Below are 19,370 nucleotides of genomic sequence, written 5' to 3'. Positions count from 1 at the left end.
CAACCATATTCATCTCAGGCATCACTCTCATCTAAGATCAAACTTCTTGATGCTCATCTCGTCACCCTGGGCAATAGTCAGGCTGGTGTCCCTTCTCCTACACTCCTAAGTCCTACACAGGCTGCTCTCCTGAAGGCAAGCTTGATTTGCTGTGGCTCTGACTATTTGCTGACTACTCTGTGGCTTTGAAAGCTGCGCTCTTCAATCAAGAAGGAGTAATCTACCTCTGGAGAATGTGGACAGGAAGGATAATGAAGTCCCCAGTGTCTCTCAACTTAGAGCCATGTAATTATTTTAAATTGTTTTCATTGGTTGTTCCTCATACCTGTGATGCGATTTTTCACATTTCACTCTGAAGAAGGTCAGATCTTTGGACAGAGTTAGGGGAGAGGGAAGGAGAAGGAACTTGAAGCCATCCATTCATGTGGTGGTATACAGGACTTGAGGATGAGCTCATAGTGAGCCTAGCAGGACCTGCTGGTCACAGAATTGGAGGTGTGGTTAGGGAGGCCACATCTAGAATTCATTGATACTGAAAACGAACATAAAACAACCAAGAGGGCTGGGCTGGGGATATGGCCTAGTGGTAGAGTGCCTGCCTTGAATACATGAAGCCCTGGGTTCAATTCCCCAGCACCGCATATACAGGAAACGGCCAGAAGTGGCGCTGTGGCTCAAGTGGCAGAGTCCTAGCCTTGAGCAAAAAAGAAGCCAGGGACAGTGCTCAGGCCCTGAGTTCAAGGCCCAGGACTGGCAAAAACAAAACAAAACAAAAAAACACCAAAAAAAAAAAACAAAACCAAAAAACCCCAAGAGTGATGTTTAGCAATGGAAGAGGATAAACACATTTCCTGTAGAGCCAGGAAACACCTAATATGTGTTGCTCCCTGGATTTTAGAGGATGATCTTCAGTTATACTCAGTTGTGTCCTGAAGGGAGTTTGAAGGGTTACTGCCACAGAGCATGGTCCTCATTCACATTTTGGAATGGGGTGGGTGTCGTGTAGAACTGAAGTTTGAACTCACGGGCACTCTATTACTCGAGCCATAGTTCCAGTCCTGCTTTTTTGCTGGTTTTTGTGGAGATGGTGCCTAGTGGACGTTTTCTGCTTTGAGCTAGCCTCAAACTCCTATCTCCAGTTCCCAGACTCCTGAGTATCTGGGATTATAGGGGTGAGCGGTTGGCTCAAGACAGCCAGGAAGTATATGTGTTTCATTATGCATTCATAATGTGACCCTGAGAGGGATGGAGAAAGAACAACTTGGAGGAGTAATCCAGAGATACCAGGGAAGGGGTTCATGTGTAAACATATCATCCCAAAACATGCCACTTTGCCATATTAATTATTTTGAATAAAAGGAAGTTGAGAACCAGTCAGCACTAGACAAGTTTGTTACTCAATGGATAAAAATAAAATGTAAACTTTTTTGTAAAGGAAACTTACATTTATAAAGGAAATATTCATCTGTACCAGAAAGAGAGCTAGTGGGAGATAGCTTTTGTCAGCTGAGAGACTGATGTATACATTTCAGCACACATGTCCTCCCTTCTCCTTACTGTAATTTGCCTCCACACCTCCCCTAGAAACCTACACCGCTGTTTTCTGAGCTGTTGCTCAGGATAATACATCATGAGTCTCCACTTGGCTGCTTCATTGTGTCTCATAGTTTTGTGAGATTCCTGTATATCTGTAAATAATTAAAATTGCTTTCCTCCTGTCAATCTATTTTATGCAAATTTTAATTTGTAGTGAAGTGGGGATGGTGAGTCTAACTGGTGCCATCTTGACCACATGGTGGATACAGAAGAATTGGGTTTAATTGGTACCATCATGTCTTCATGGTAGACATGGTAGACATGGTAGAAGGGGAAGTCCCACCTACCAGGTGATGGGCATGCATGAATTCCTGGAGGCAGGGGTAGGGACTTGGACAGTAATTTACTGGACCTATTGGTCCTATTTCTTGAACCTGGGAGACTCTTGAGTTTCATGTGACCCTGCCCTCTGACTCTGACACTATTTAGGCCCAGATCAGCTCCAGTGCCATCATGCTTTGCCTCATGTGCAGTCTCCTGTGTTTCTTGTCTTCTGTCTCTTCGCAGGTCAACATGGCATCCCACTTCAGCTCTCCATTGGGGTTGATCTGGTTTGTTGGTATTGTTTTTCTGCTCTTTATTTCCTCTCCTGCTCTCATGGCTCAGTTTTCTGACAATGTTAAATGTATTCACGGGGCTGCAGGTCTTCAAGACAGGAGCCTACCTGCAGACACCGGCTCTCCAGTAAACAATCCCAAATTGACCTCTAAAAATGTGATTTCTCTGTCTTTCTGACAGAGGTACCGTACAACAATAGACCTGCCAAAAAAGAGTAGAAAAAAAGCAAAAATTCCCTCTATTTTGACAGATCAGTCTAAGAGTACTTTTTTATGCAGAAGGAACACTTATAAAGGTCATCCTTCAGTATTGATGGGCGAGTCTCAAGGAAGTACCCTGAAAGGAATAAAAAAGAGGTCCTCAACTCAACCTTTTAGATTCTTTTCTGTAATGGGGCATATGAATTTCAGGCAGAGACATAAGGGAAGGGACAGAGATGTATTCAGCAAGCAAGATAAAAGGTCAGACCTGCCTTATAGACAAGGCATGGCTATATAGGAGAGGAGAGTGTACACCCAGACATGGGTGTAGGCAAGTGACAGAAGTACTATTAAGCAAGTATTATGGCTGATCATTGTCTCAGTTATTGTTCTCTGAGGGGTTCCCGAGAAGTTGTTATTGCTGCCATCACTTTAGGGAAGAATCTGGTTCCCATAGATGGTCACGCCTGTTCCAGGCTGCAGTCACCTCATTATTATAGGTAATTGTCCTCCCTTGGGAGGTGGTCTGTCCTGGGAGAGACTCTGCTGTTCCCTGGGGGTAGTTTCAGTACCCTGTTATAGAGGTGTTATCTATTAGTCAAATCATTCACAGAATCCAGGGTGACTGCAGGAAAGAGATGCAGAGCAAAGGAGACAGATGGAGTGTTTTGTTCATTGGTGAGCCTGCCCGAGTCAAGACTCAGCGCTCGTAACCTCTATGTGGCGACCCACATATCCACACTACAGTCTCCTTCATCTCCTTCAAGTCACAACTTTGACATCATCCCTTCAGAATGAGGCTTACTGTACCAAGCTATTTAAAATTACCAGCCACCCCCCCACACTTTTTTCCCCTTTCTTTTTGTTGTGACACCTACCACCTCCTCCTCCCCCCCAACATACCATGTCCTCTACTTCTCTGGAATGTGTGTCTCTGGAGGATGGACAAGCCAGCCTTGAAGAGGTCAGTGTGGGGAGAGGCAGGGTTTGCTAAACTGAAGGGAAGAGTAGACGTGAAGAAAAGTAACTGAGAAGCAGGGGCACAATTGGGATTCCTTAGGAGGAAGGAAGTTAAAGTCAATCTGAAGTCCTGTCAGTTTAACTACATAATTGCCCTCCTCTCCTAATTAAATGCAGAAATGTTGGTAAACACTGATAAAAGCTCTCAGGAGAGAGAAGCAGATCTAATTTTAGGGTTTTATTTTGCACTCTTTGACTGGTAGTTGTCTCCGTTTTAGTATTTGTTTGATTTTATCTTCTCCCTATAATAGCTTCTTAGGAACTACCTTTATGTTAGGAAGCACTGCTTCTTGACATTTCTATCTTTTAGTTATATTCCTGTATTATCTATTTTATTCCTGTATAACAAAAACACACCTGTGAATGTATACTAGATTACACAATTTCTATGCTAGACTCTAAGCGAAAGCGGTGCAGTGGGAAAAGCATCAGTAATCTGTGGGCATGCGGGCAGGCCTTGGCTGCATTCTTCTTTGCTCTTTGACCTTAGGTGCTTTAAATAGCCTTTAAAATTTTTTCATTTTCATTTTTGTGGACATCAATTAGATGTACAAGGATGTTTAGTTTTCACAAATCCGTTGATGTGTATATAATTCTTGTTGATCGTCACCACCCCTTTATCATGTTTTGTCCTCCCCACCTTCTCAGACCACTCTCATCAACTTGCCTTGTCTCATTTTTCACACATGTAAATAGCTTTCTTTCGTAACACCATTTCAAACTTAAGAAAGTGAGAATTTTAATCTTTGTTCTACAGTCAGTTAATTTGTAAGGATCAATTGAAAGAATAGATACGGATGTAGTTTGTTACCAGCAAGATACTCTGCTTTCTCTCTGAATGTATGTACAAATAGAGTTCTAAATATTTATTATTAATATGTTTTGGATTAGTCTAGGACCTATTGTAGTCATTCTTACTTGAGTTTCAGACAATACTTAGAAAACTGACTGAAATAAAACCTACCAGTATATACTATTCAGAGATAGACAGGTAAGGCATCTTGATTTTTTTTTTTGTTTCAACTGATACCTGTGTTATCTTCTACCACCGACTAAATGATATCCAAATTTAGCAATTTAAATGAAAAAATTACCATACTTGGAGGTCATAGATCTGTGTGTTGCTTAACTGCCCATTTGACACAGGTTGAGGGTCTGCCATTAGGCACAGTTATAGCTAATTACAGGCCTGCATGAGCTAGAAGGCTTGTTTTCAAGCCTAGCCTCATGGCTATTGGCCCAAAAAATCAGTCCCTTACCTCCAAGGCCTTTCCTTGGTGCCATCAAGACAGTATTGATAACTTCCACCAGACTTGTGACCCGCATAAGTAATCATGAGGAGTGACAGGATCTGCTATAGCCTCATCTCAGGGTGAGATGTGCTTACTTCTGCTGTGATTCTCTTCTGTTCCACTTTGCTAGTCACACAGACTTGTCCTGCTACTATGTGAGAGGGAGATGCAGAGTGTGAACACCAGGCTGTGTGGATCAGCAAAATCCATTTTGGAAACTGGCTGCCACAGTTCTATATATGGAGATACAAAATGTGTTATTATAAAAGTATTTAAGAAATACCACTTGGCCATGCCTACATTCCTGGGCAGAAGACCCCAGTAGCTGGCAGAAGTCCATTTAGGAAGCTCCCCTGAAGGTACTCTACACCCATGGTTGGCCACGGTGACTTTAAGACCATGAGTATAAACACCCGTGACTTACATTCAAATAGTGCTGTGGTCGTTTTCATGACACAAATGGAATACACACTGGTGTTCTTTTATTGTCCTGGCTCATTCCTCTGTGTCCTTTACCTGTCGGATCATCTAGAACATAACTACTCTTGAGAGGTTCTTACTTCAAATCCATTGCCTTGTTTTACACCTAACTCTTGGCTCACTTCAAGTACTGTGCGGGGGCTTGTACTACGAGTTATGTTGGCTACACTTTCTCTGTGTGATGCTGGCTTAGAAGCGTGTGTGGTCTGGATAATGAGCTTGTGGGCACTTCTACCTGTAGATTAAATAGTGTCTAATTAAACTTTTATATTTTGTGAATAGGGATTATTATATCCATAAAGGTTTGTTCCACTTGACAGAATCGTGAAGAATAATTACAGATAGGATTTGTAATATAATTTGATAGATCCTGTGGTGAGAAACAAATCAGTCTTAGCTCTGCTAGTTGATATATACTTTCATTTGTTGCGTAAGTGGCTGAAAAAGAACAAATTGTCTTTGAAGTACTAATGGTCCTAAGCATTGGTTGCACAGTTAAATGAGCAGCCGAGAGCAATAGCACAAAATGAAAACATATGGCCACTGGCTTTCAGCTCAAACACTGTGGGAGTTTGAAAACGGAGTTGTTCCTAGATATCAAGTGCATGCTAGCAATTAGCTGGAAAGGTTCTGTTTTATGAGAGGGCCTCCTAGTTTGGTGTTTGCTGTTTGTGTGACATGATCATACTGTGTGTCAGGGATGTAGCCCCAGACTTCTACTGGCTTGTTAAGTTGTGGAATGAATTGAGGCTTTCTCCATGTACCAAGCGACTGTAGGGAAGGGGAGGGGCTTCATTCTCTACTAGCTCCCACGACTACAGAGGCCCTTCCCAAAGAAGAACACCCAGAATGCTGACCTTTCCCCCCCCCCCCCCGCCTTTTTCCTTTTCTCTTCTTTCTTTCCCTTTTCTTTATGGGGCTTAAACTCAGTATTGGGGCTTCAACTTAGGGCCTCATGCTCTGGTTCAGTCTTCTTGGTTCACGGCTGTTGCTCTACTACTTACTTGAGCCATACCTCCAATCTAGCACATTGCTAGTTAATTGGAGATGGATTTTTGCGAACTTTTCTGCTTAGGCTGGCTTTGAACCATGATATTCCAGGTTACAGCCTCCTGAATAACTTGATTACAGATATGAAAAAGATCAGATGTGATTTTTTTTTTTTTTTTTGGCCAGTCCTGGGCCTTGGACTCAGGGCCTGAGCACTGTCCCTGGCTTCTTCCCGCTCAAGGCTAGCACTCTGCCACTTGAGCCACAGCGCCGCTTCTGGCCGTTTTCTGTATATGTGGTGCTGGGGAGTCGAACCTAGGGCCTCGTGTATCCGAGGCAGGCACTCTTGCCACTAGGCTATATCCCCAGCCCCAGATGTGATTTTTTTTTTAAAGAAGTATCTACCTGTTGCCTTTCTAGTTGTCAGTTCATCTAAGGAAGGACTGTCTGCCTCAGTCCCTGTCAGTATCTAGCCTACACTGGAGACATCATAAGTATTTGTTGAAGGGGGGTGGTGATTAAGTTCTGTGTTTTCTGGGATGGCTTTGTGCCCCAAAGGAGCAAGATTTATGGTATAGTAAGCATACAATACTATGTTTTCTTTATGTTTTTCTAGTAATTGCAGTAAAAGTTAATATTCCTTGAGATTCATGAAATTGGAAATATTAGAGACTGTTTACAATATATAGGTTTTTGTGCATGTGTGCTGGTACTCAGGGCCTGGGCACTCTCCCTTAGCTTTCCCCCTCAAAGCTAGCATTCTACCATTTGAACTACAGTTCTACTTCTAGCTTGTTGGTGGTTAACTGGAAATAAGAATCTCATGGACTTTCCCACCTGGGTTGGCTTTGAACCTCAATCCTCAGATTTCAGCTTCCTAAGTAGCTAGAATTGCAGACATGAGCTCCTGGCACCTGGCAAAAATCTGTTTTAATCTGTACACATTACAACTTCCCACATTGCTAACATCCTCTTGCTACCTATGGAACAGATCTTTACTTATGTGGCTGAGTAAAGTGTTTTTTGTCTTGGTTGAGAATTTACAAAAAAATTCAGTGTAAATACAATTGTAGGAAGAACTTCACGTCACCTGGGATGATGTGAAATCAAATGAAACAAGTCAGCTATCTCTGTGGCAGATCTTTCTTTAGAGAATAGGATTGTGCAGAAGATTTAAAAATAGAATTTGTGTATCTTGAAATGCCATTTTTTTCTGAGTTACCTGATCATCTTGGTTAAGTGATGTGGTGAATGACATATTTTGGCTTTGAGTTTCTCTATTCTCTCCCAGCAGGGCCTATGATCTGCAAATAGGCAGTTAAGTACATAAAAGAATCTATCATTTGAAAGTGTCCCATAGGAATTGTATTTTCATATCAGCAGTCACCACTGTTTGTCCGATGGGGTGTTGCTCAGAGAAGGAACAGGGGTAGAGCTGAAAGCTAGCAACAGTCAAGCAGTGGGCTGGCTGCTGCACTTCCCTCCAGGGTGAATTCCCGTGTCTTATTCCCTAGAGGAACAGAATGAACTTGGATTTTCCTTAGGCAGATTGCCAGCCCAGAAGGCCAGTGTGTGGATGGGACATGACAGCCATCCTGTAGGTGTCAAGAGTAGTGATGATGCCTGATGGACAATAGCAACCTAATTCTGGCTACACAGTGCTTTCAGTCACAGCTGGACTCAAAGGGAGAGCAGGGTATTGGCTTCGAGCAAGTGGTTGGTTGGGAGAGACAAGCCTGGTAAGAAGAGAAACTTGGGCAATGTCATTCATATGGACTTAGACTTAGCCAGTTTGGTGGTGTGGGGAAGGCCTTGAGTTAAACAGTCTGCATTTGCTAGGGCTTATTTTCTGCGTGATGTGAGACTTTGGTGCATGGCACTGAAGCTTGTTTGGCTTCCGTGCTCAGGACAGATCCAGCCATGAGACAGGGTTGCTTCCTGGTGGAAGCTCCATGAACACCAACTGGGCAGAGCTTGGAAGACTCGCGTTGATCCTGCCCTTACTTACTTCGGCTAGTGTGGTGCTGCAATTTCTATTTCATTTATTTGAGCAAATGGACATTTAAGGCAACCAGCCTGTTGAGAGAGCATAAAGCACCTGGAAATCCATCTGTATGAATGTCAGTTCTAGGGAGGGAGTTTAGACTTGCTTCAATGCCCCTTTGGTAGGGAAGAGCTGTGGTGCTCACTAGAATCAAACAGAGAGCATGTTGAATTGCTGGGCTCTATCTAGTTCTACAACTTCTGAATCCATTTGCCTGAGGTGGGAGCCTGAGCACTTGTATTTCCAGCAATAATGCCATTACTGCTACTTCCGGGCCATACCTTGAGAACAGCTGCCATAGAAAAAATCTATTTTGCATGATACTCTGAATGTAAATTATATGTACAAGTCCTTCATTACTATAAATATGTTTTATTCATAGGCTTATTTTTGTCTCCTTTGAACAGGCATTTTGATGTTGGACTACATAATTTCTTAATCAGGTAAGTCAGTACTTTTTGTTGTAGATATCATTGAAAAGCATTTCTATTATGGAAGAATGCAAAGGAAAATAAATTCTCATTAAGTATCTTGATAAATGATGGTAATTGTATGCTTGTCAAGAAAATATTTCTCACAAGGTTGTGTGTGTGTGTGTGTGTATGCCACAATTATACATGCTTATATGACTAAGGAAATCTATATTTAAAGGGGTTTATATCTGAAGGTGGGTTCACCAAAAACTTTATTCCTACAAATAGGACACTGGAAAGATAAATAGGAAAGTGAGCAGTGTTGACTTATATTCAATCATAAAATGACCTATTAAACCGATTTTCCTCCACTGAACTTAACCTTTTAAAAATGAAATCTACTGCTTGTTTTACAATCATGAAGATACAATATTGTTCATAATTGAAAGAGATTACAGTTGGCAGTTTAGCTTCTAATTTATTGGTGATTTTTAAAAATCAGTTGGCTTATGGGGTATGTTAATTTCAAGTCATTACTAAATTAAACAGAAATTACATAGGAGCATACCAGAATATTAAGTATTTATTAAGATACATATGAACTTTAAATCAACTTTGCTATGCTTTCTGAGTTTTTCATATTGAGTATGTATTGCTCCAATAATGATAGAAATTTTTATTAAAATTTCTGTCAAAATATATAAGGGAAGCAGCAATGAAATCATTGTAAAATAAAGATGATAAGGGATCCAGAAAGCATGTGGAAAAAATTGCTTTCTGCCAATGTGGAACCAAATGCTAATTAATTCTAATAGTGGGCTGCAATCTGTGGATTCATTGTGGGCTTTGCAGAGGTCTCAGGAGACTCAATTCCCCCCTGGGATATGGCCATCTTGTTCCTTCTGGGTAAGATGCTATTTGAGGAGAAAGAACTATCATTTCTTTCTGTACTATCTTTTCTACTGGATTGCCTAACACAACCAAATGAGGGCATGCATCTCTAGTTGTCTTCTCCAGGGCCTCATTGAAAGCTACACCATTGGAATGTCCTCAGCCTCTAAGATTATACACCTAAGGAAGTTAGTGTCCAGGCTTTCAATTACAGATGGTAATGTGGAAAGCATTACCCCTGGCACAATAAGAGTAAATAACTTAAGCAGGAGATAAGAAGGGCCTCACTCATGGGAAAGGCAAGCATGAGAAGACCATATCTAAATGGATCAGCAAAAGCTATCTGAAAGTATTTCATGGAACAGTTTAGATTTTTGACTTGATGGCTTTGGTACTTGATACTCATGGCATGGAACAGTTCACATAATGTCTTATGGTAGATACAAGTCTATTCTTGCCTTACATTCCCTGCTAACTTTTGGAGAAGGATCATATCTTAGTCTCTGATTAGTGATTAAATTTAGAAACGTGTGGGATCCACCTTTGGTAAACATCTGTGGTAGGAGTGAATGAATGAAATGAAGCAGAAAGATCAGAGTATGTCAGATTGGGAAGGTGGTGCTCAGACATTTATTTCAGCAATTATGAATCCTATGTTGTACCATCTACTTGATGTCCAGAATGCTATCATTGGTGAAAATGGGGCATTGAGTTAGAGCTTTGCCTGAGCTTAGCACTTGTCAGGCTGTGGCCTGAGTGGCAGTTTGCCTGTGTGATCCCTGCCTCCCTTTCCTGGTCTCCTACACCTGAGAGGAAGTGGTTACATGGCCCTGATGTAGCTGGCGTTGGGACCCCCTTGCCTGGATGGGAGGCCTTTTAGGGCAGATTCTGGAAGATGCTCAAGTTAGTCGTTATCATCAGTATTGTGTGAAGCGGGCAGAACATGGGGTAGGGCTGAGTCTAGGAGACTTCTCTGTCCTGATAAATCCCTGGAGTTTTTCTTTTCTTTACTAAGGGAGGACAGAGCAAATCACCATGTGTTGTTTGTCTACTTGGAAATGAGAAGTCAGCTGCTCCTTGCAGACACCCACAGACTCTATGAGCAGGTCTCTCTGCTCCCCATCACATGATAGCATCCTCAGGGGGTCACTTTCCCATTCTGCTTCTCAGCTTCGGAGCAGGGTGTAGGAGTGGAGAGGGGGTGAGGTGGCTGCTGGCTGTTAGGAATCCCCCCAGGATGAATTGTGGGGGGGGGTGGGAATCTGGCTTTATTTGCAGCTCTCTTTAGAAAATAGGGTGTTTGTTTTTTTCCTTTCACAGTTTGGGAGGTCAAGCAATTGGGGCCAAACACCATTTATGATTGGGTACCTTGACAAGTGCTGTTTCACAGGAACAATGACTTTGAGGGCAGGTTGAAGAGCAGGAGGTGCAGTGGAGTGGGGGATAAGGCAATGACAGTGGCACTTCAGTGACAAGCTGTTATTGTTATTATTTTTTTCCTTTTCAATGTGAGAAGTCCTTGTCATCTGAGCACTGAAAGACATAAATTGTCCTTTAGAAGGCGGAAGCAGTGTCAGGCCAGTGGGGAGATGCAGAGTTAACTGCAGGCATTTGCCTATAGTGACAGCCATGGAGGAAAGCTTCAGGGGCTTGGAGAGCGAGCAAGCACTTGAGGAATCTTCTCTTTAAATATAATTATATTGTTATTGTTATTATTATTTGTCAGTCATGGGGCTTGAACTCAGGACCTGGAAACTGTCCGCGCCCTCTGTTGCTCAAGGCTAGCGCTCTACCACTTTAAGCCTCATAACCAATTCTGTTTTTGGTGTTTTTTTTTTTTTTTGAGTGGCTTATTGGAGATAAGAATCCTGCCTGGGCTGGCTTTGAACCATGATCCTCAGCTCACAGCCTCCTGAGTAGCTAGGATTATAGGCATGAGCCACTGGCACCTGGCTATGGTTATTATTTAAGGTGTTTTACAGAGAGGTCCCCATCTCATAAGCCAGGTAATGAGTACAGTTCTTGTTTTGGACAATGTAACCCCTTCCTCTGCTTCCCCTCGCCAGCTTCCCATTTCCATTCCTGCCCCACAAGTTACATAGTTCATTTTCCACATAGTGTATACCGAATAGCATGACTGCATTTGTTCACGTGACTTCTACCTCCTTTTCTGGGTCTCCTTTGCCCCTACTAAAAAGACACACACACACACAAAAAATCTAAAAAAAAAACCCTGAAAAGCGAAAACACCACCACCCCTCTTCTTAAGGAAAGAAAATACATTTCCCTTGGTAAAAGAGAACACATGGAAGCACTTGACATCATGTTTGTTTTTGTTTCTAGACGGGCTAGGTTTAATGGCTCCAACAAGCTCTTAGCATGTTCTCTGGGTTGTCAAGCTCTAGAAATGCTCAGTGTTTCCATGAAGTGTGGAACCCACAGCTCTACCCTGGTCCCTGTCGATCCAGGGAGGTAACCTGACTTTTCTGGGCTAACAGGAGTTTCCCTGGAGCCTCTCTGTCAGAGTTGCTGCCCTGAGGGAAGTGTGTCCTGGTTTGGTTCTTCGAGTCCCTCTCTGAGCTCTGGGGGCAGGAAGGAGCTGTCACACTGAATGAAATGTGAGCATTCGAAGTCTGGGTGTTTTATGATGACTGTGGGAAAACTTGGTACACTCCATCCTTCTAATTTTATAAAAATCAAAGCAAAGATTTTCAGAAAGTCTCCTGAGGATGACCTTGGAGGAAGACCATTGGCTGGCTTTCTTCATGGGACACTATAGTATAACAAGGAGCTGGGCGCTAGTGGTGCATACCTGTAATCCTGAGAGGCTGAGATCACAAGGATTGCAAGACCAGCTCTGGCAGGAAAGCTCTGGAGCCCCATCTCAAGACAGCTGGACACAGTAGCACCTGCCTGTTGGCCTATCTACCACAGGAGGCAGGAAATAAGACCCACCTAAAAAACAATCTTCAAAGAAATAACCAGGGCTGGAGACATGACTTACCGGTAAAAATGCCTGTTTAGCAAATGCAAGGATCTTAATTCAATTCCTACTACCATCGAAAAAGGAAAAAGGAAAAGGGAAAACTGACTAACTTGGAAGAGATTATAGAGTAAAATAACTCTGTTTATCATGTTAAAAAAAACCAGACTTTAAAAAATTTAGCTTAGTTTCACTCTGGCAGGAAAATGAAAATGATTTGTACTTAAAATTTTTATTTTCTTTTGCCCAGAGTTACACCCAGATGCCTCTCTTCTGCCTTTTGATTTTTTTTTAATCAGTTGTGGGGCTTGAATTCAGAGCCTAGGAATTGTCCCTGAGCCTCTTCCTGCTCAACACTAGTGCTCTACTACTTAAGCCACAGTGCCACTTGTGTTTTTTGAGTGGTTAATTGGAGATAAGGGTCTCATGGGGACATTTGTGCCCAGGCTGGCTTCGAAAGCAATCCTTAGATCTCAGCCTCCTGAATGGCTAGGATTATATAGGCATGAGCCACCGGGCACCTGGCTGATTTTTTTTTTTTAAGAGATAAGATCTCACTATATCATCCAGTTTGGTTCTAAACCCCTGGGCTCAAGCATCCTCCCTCTCTCTGCCTTCTGAGTGGCTGGGACTATAGGAGCCCACCACTGTGGCTGGCTATAGTTCCACACATTTTAAGTCAGATGGTGTATGTTGCTGTACCTCACTTCCTCATTCTGAGGTGGGAGAATAGTATTTAGGTGAGAGTGGGAGTAACCGTGGCATCCAAAAGAGAACCCGGAGTCACCTTTCTCCTGGGTTCTCAGGAAGGTTAAGCAATTATTCATCTTTGTGGCTTTGTGATATTCAAGTCTGTTAATTTGAAGCTCCAGATGAAAATACAACCCCAAACTCCAAGAAACCTTTCACGCTCTAGGAGTTAAAATGTTTAATTCAGTTTCTACCACACATATAGATTGTACCAATACTGATGTTCCAATGAATAAATGTATTTTTAAAAATAAAATTAAGAAGAGTCTCTGGTGATTTAAGCAAGGTCTTTGCAATATGCACATAGTTTTAAAGAGCTCTGGGTGAGCTCTGATGCCCCTTAGCAAGATGAGCTGAAAGAGCCACGGTCCTTAACCAATGCAGCTGGCTTCTGTAGTTGACAAGTCATTTGTTCAACGCTGTCCTTGTCACCTTCTTGAATACCAGACACACTTTCTTTCTCATAGCCCCCATTACAGGATAGAAGCCAGGCTCATCCTTCATGTCTGTGTAGCAGAGGCCACTGCGGTTTGGATCGTGAGCAGAGTGACTTGTAGGGGTTAGGTGGTACCTGGACTACCTTCTGGTGAGCATGAAGCAGTGACACCTGGCTTTGATAGGCAGAGGTGCTGGAATAGAGCCCTGTGCCCTGCCATGATGACCGGAATCCACTTGCTCTAAACCTAGTGACTGTTAGCATCCTCTGTCTGTGTCATTTCCTTGCTTGGCTCTGTGGAGCTTCTGGAATACTCTGAATAAATACCTTTTGTGGCTAAACTACCCAGAGTGTGTTGCAGGATGAAGCTGTGGTAGCTAAGACAGTGACTTGCCCCATCATGGCTCTGGAACAGGGGGAGGGCATGATCTGTAGTTGTCCCCCACTGGGCTCTTGAGCTACATGGCTTCCACACACCCAGAATTCAACACAACTTCAGCAATTTTTTAAAAATTTTCCATCTGTACTGGAAGCTCCCTATGAAAAGGCACTGGAGCAGATGCAGAAAACCAAGGCTCTAGTCTGCCCGATGTCTGTCTCGCTGCAGGGATTTTTGTGCAAGTCACTTTTCTTATTTGGGCTGGAGTTTTCTTCTGAGTGAATTCTGCCAAATCCATTGGAAGGTCCTTTCCAAGCTCAGCAGTCTCTGGTGAGCAGCACTGGGATTTCTAATATTAGATTGCAGCTTCTGTTGTCAAGATCTGTGCTAGCCAACATACAAGCGATTCATTCCATGTGGCTATTTCAATTTAAATTAATCAAAATTCAGTAAATCACCACGATATTGCGATAGGATATGAAATAAGTATTTGAGCTGTGCTTTCTGGTTCCCAGCACAGAACTCCTAAAGTAGGGCCACTAAGAGAATCTTTTGCTCTGTTGTTTGCTCATTGGCCCAATTCCTGACAGAGATCTCCTTTGTAATCCCCTGAGCATTAGGAGCACAGAGCTCCTAAATCCCTTGGAATTTCCTGGGTGGTAGGGATATCTTTTATTCTAACAGAGAAAATCTGGTTGTTTGTTTGTTTTGGTGGTCCCGGTGTTTTAATCTAGGGTCCTGTACTTGATAGGCAAGTGCTTTACCACTTGAGCCATACCTTTAGCATCTAAGGCAATATTCCTGGACAGTGTCAAGATGGCGGTAGGTTACTGTTCAGGGGAATCAACTGGGTGAATAGAGGGTTGGACTGTTCAGCCTCACCCATTCTGTCATCCTCCTTCCTCAGCGAGATCAGTAAGAAGGGACAAAGGCTTTGTCTATCACCAGTGGCCAATGATGTAATCAATCATGCCTATATCACAGTGAAACCTTCAGAAAAGCCCCCAAAGAACAAGGACTAAGGGCTTCCTGCTTAAGGAATGCCTGGACACGGCAAGGGGAGGGGCTCTGCAGTAGGAGCCAAGGTGTTCCTGAGATACACTGAGTTGAATGTACTCAAGCTGAGCAATTGTTTTCCAGACTGACTGATATCCTTTAATAAAGGCTTTTTCCTAAATCATCTAGAACCTTCCTGAAACGAAAACTTCTGCACTATATATCAGAATATGTAAATAAATACAGAGAATCAGTAAATCATTCTATTTATTTATTTATTTATTACCTCTAAGCAGTTGTACAAAGTGGTTTCAATTTAATAGGTCAGTAGTAAATTATTCTGTTCTCATAGCAACTCAGTTTTGAAAGGGACCACTTGAATCTTAAGGTTGAATGAAGTCTAGGTTTTTAATTTGTTTTTGTTTTTTGCTGGTCCTCAGGATTGAATTCTGGACTTAGGCACTATTCCTGAGCTTTTATGCTCAATGCTATCATTCTACCACTTGAGTCACAGCTCCACTTTCTTGCTTTTTGGTAGTTAATTGGAGATAAAGAGTTCCATAGACTTTCCTGTTTGGGCTGGCTTTAAACCATGATCTTCATATCTCAGCCTCCTGAGTAGCTAGGACTACAGCTCTATGCCAAAGTTTAGTTTTTGCGTGAGGCTTTCAGTTCAAGTGTTTTTGCTATACCCCAGGATATGCAAACTTGGAAAACTTTGAGTTATTTAAACCTTATTCCCCAAATCCCAGAATTTATATAAAAATAACAAATGAAAACCCCTAAAGTGGGTCAATCGCTTAAAACCTATGCAACTTTGTTAAGCACTAAACGAAGTGAGCAATCCTAATGACTATATGAAATTTATGGGAAGTTATGTTGCATTCTTAGGGACTTTTAGTAAGTGCTAGCATCTTCCTTAAAAGGTGAAGGTAACAAAAATGAGCTAGGTGTTTGATGTAGATTTCTGAAGATGGAGCAGATGGAGATGGAGTGACACTTGTTAACTGTGCCTAGGCTGCAGTGAAGACAAAGGTGGAAGGCTCAGAAATCTTGCTTAACACTTTTAGCTGGGCACTGATGGCTCATGCCTATAATCTTAGCTACTCAGGAGGCTGAGATCTGAGCACCACAGTTTGAAGCCAGTCCAGGGAAAGAAAAATCTGTGAGACTCTTATCTCCCATTAATTACAGAAAAAGCTGGAAGTGGCACTGTGGCTCATGGTAAAGCACTAGCCTTGAATGAAAAGGAGCTCAGGGACAGAACCCAGGCCCAAAGTTCAAGCCCGAGGACTGGCAAACACACACACACACACACACACACACACACACACACACACACACTCCAAAATTAAGCTGATGCAACTTCTGTTTTACAGAAGACAGCAATTTTACAACTATAATGACAATGGCGATGTGTGTGTTAGAGTGAAAGTCTATATTTGAAAGTGCTTGGCAATCCCAAACAGTGGGGGAATCCTCAGCCTATTCATACAGTGACTGTGAGCCTGGGAGGGTCCCCAGCGTTAAGACAAGGGGTTGCCCAGCAGAAGTATGGAAGCTTGCATCCACATAGGCCACCAGCAGTGGACTAGCCTAACAGGTAGAAGTACAAGGCTGTGGAGTCAAACCACCAGCATTTGACTCCTTACTCTGCCACACACAGCTCTTCACTTAGTAATGCATGTGAAAGACAGTGTCCTAACAGACGGCTTTTGTGGTTGATCTGTCATCCATCAGTCTGCAGAACCAGATGGTTCTTTAAAGACAAGGAAAGAAAGTACTCCTCATGTAGTCTCACACTTAATAGTCCCTCCATCCCTGTTGGTTGAATTTGAATCTGGGCGAAGTGTTCCCATGGCCTGCCGTGACTGGGCTGGGATGATCTCTATTGACAGGGCCTGGCCAGGAGCAGGAGGCGCATTGAATCTGCTTACCATCCCAGCCGAAGGTTTGCTCTTCCTAACACATCCAGAATAGGCAGAGCAATTAGCCCTGGTTTCACTTGTGCCCATGCCATTTAAGATTAAAAAAAAAAAAAACCACTCTAGAATCTGAAAGCCCACAGTGTCTGTTTCTAATTGAAAGGTTACTTGCAGACAATCTGTTTTTCGTAGAGTTACATTTGTATGTGTCTATTAATACACTTTGTCTATTGCAGTGAAATCCATTTTTGAAATTAAAAGAGATAATTATTCCTGAACCCTTTAATCGTTTTTTTAAGCAAAATAATGAGCTGGAAAGCATTTAGCCAAGGAAGTGCATCGGATTACACAGGCAAATGATTCTATTGGAATGAGATGCAAATATATGGTGTCGTCGTCCTATGCCCTCTGAAGGGAGGGTAATGCACCTCATTTTATCTCTAGGTTCTGTGACATTTTCATTGTCATCTGGTACTTCAAGGCCCCAAAGTTCTAAGTCCCAGATTGTGCATTTATTTTGTGGTCTTGGGCATTGTTTCCTGTTTCTAGGTATTCATTAGTTACTCGCTGGTAAAACACTTCAGGCTTTCGAGCCTCCAGCTCTGGTCTTTTTTGACTGTCTGCGTCAAGTCTGTGACTTGACTAAACTGGACAAGCTCCTGTCAGCACTTGAGAAAGCCAGGAACTGTGGGGTTCCCAGGGATTCACACCCCGGTTTCCCTAAATGACACATGTTGTATGATGTTCATCAAGTCATCAAGGCCAACGAAGGGGCAGAGTACCGAGCTACTCCCGAGTGGCTTGTTACCCAGTTAGAGAGGAAAGGCAAACACTTATAAGCTACTATGAAAGATGAAGCCAGGTAGAAATGCCTTAGCCCAACCTTCCAGAACCATTGTAGGTGGTGGACAAAGCTGAAGCCCTCCTGGGGAAGGTGGAGGAGGAAATGGAATCTTACAGACAGTATTTTATTAATTAAATGATGGGTCTTCAGTTCACATTTGATTTGCTGAACCCAAAGCTGGACTATTAATTTTCTTGACATTGTGCTGCTTTTTTAAAAAGTATATTGGCCAGGTCATTCTCTCTTCCTAGATTTATGAGCACCTTGGATAGGCCTCTTGTCTTCCTTTGTGTTTGAAAACCCCATAGCATCCAAAATAGCATTGTTCAACCCATCCATCATTCTCCCTCATCCTTCCAGCCCAACCCCTCCCTTCAGTTTTTCTAGTTTCATAGGATATACATTGAATGTTATGACTGCATTCTTCCTTCCCCTTCTTCTCTTTGTCCCCAAATTTCTAAAATTAAAATATATTGCTTCAGTTTCTCATACTACCAAAACTTACTCTGTTTTCAAGGATTCAAGAGACTCATACAGGTATATTTGAAATCATCAATTTTTCATGGTTGGTTCTTCTTCAGACATTGGCCTGAATTGCTGTAGTTGGAGGAAGAAGAATGGTGAGAGAGAATGGCCAGTCAGCTTTGTCCACACATCAGATGTGTGCTACCTTTTTTTTTTCTTTTTGTGGTTGTGGACCTTGAACTCAGGGCCTAGGTGTTATCCCTGAGCTCTTTTGTCCAAGGCTAGTGCTCTACCACTTTCAGCCATAGCTTCACTTCCAGTTTTCGAGTGGTTCATTGGAGATAAGAGTCTCATGGAGACTTTTCTGCCTGAGCTGGCTCTGAACCATGATCCTCAGGTCTCAGCATCCTGAGTAGCTAGGATTATAGGCATGAGCCACTGGGGTCCAGCTAGACTGGCCTTTTATAACAAGCTGTTGTGAGGGACATTCTTCCTTGCCTCTGTGTGTGTGTGTCTTCCCCCTTATGCATAGCAAATGTTTCAGCTGAAAATATGGTAATGGAGGAGAATGTATTTGAGTAGTATACCAATAAACACAAATAATGTACCAAATGAATAATACAAATTATATAAATATCCTCCAAGTCTTGTGACCAACAGCATGACCCCCTGTATTTTGAATTACAGAACCTGAAGAGAATCTTGGCTTAAAGTTAATTCCAGCAATTACTCAGCTAACAGCCAGATCCCCAGCTCTGAGAAAGCTGCTTCTGTGGGGACCGGAGTGCATGCATGTCAAATCTTGCCATGGCTGCCACTGGCTACCCATGTTCCAACGGCCAATTATTTCAGCTAATTTAATGTGTGTGTGTGTGTGTGTGTGTGTGTGTGTGTGTGTGTGTGTGGGGAGGTTCTTTTTAAAAATCTTTTTGTGTGTGTGTGTGTTTGTACTGGGGCTTGATGTCACAGCCTGGATGCTGTCCCTTAGCCTTTCCCGCAAGGCTAATGCTCTACCTCTTGAGCCACAACTCCATTTCCAGTTTTCTGGTGGTTAATTTGGATATAGGAATCTCTCAGACTTTCCTTCTTGGGCTGACTTCAAACTGTG

At 42.6% G+C, this 19,370-nt stretch overlaps 1 protein-coding gene across 4 annotated transcripts in view; it reads left to right on the top strand.

Moving 5' to 3' along the window:
* Nucleotides 1-19,370, top strand: part of Hhat (hedgehog acyltransferase) — a 214,032-nt gene that overhangs the window by 86,920 nt on the left and 107,742 nt on the right. For all 4 annotated transcript variants that reach the window (XR_007212567.1, XM_048357276.1, XM_048357273.1 and 1 more), the window contains one exon: nt 8,588-8,623. Coding sequence is in view for 3 of the 4 variants with exons in the window: in XM_048357276.1 (XP_048213233.1) it covers nt 8,588-8,623 (36 nt within the window). In the remaining variant the exon portion in view is untranslated. The remainder of the gene's footprint in view (nt 1-8,587; nt 8,624-19,370) is intronic.

Source organism: Perognathus longimembris, chromosome 11 (assembly GCF_023159225.1).
Source record: "Perognathus longimembris pacificus isolate PPM17 chromosome 11, ASM2315922v1, whole genome shotgun sequence".
Taxonomy (NCBI): Eukaryota; Metazoa; Chordata; class Mammalia; order Rodentia; family Heteromyidae; genus Perognathus; species Perognathus longimembris.
Note: the sequence above shows the minus strand (reverse complement) of the source record. Positions and strands in the feature narration are given on the sequence as shown.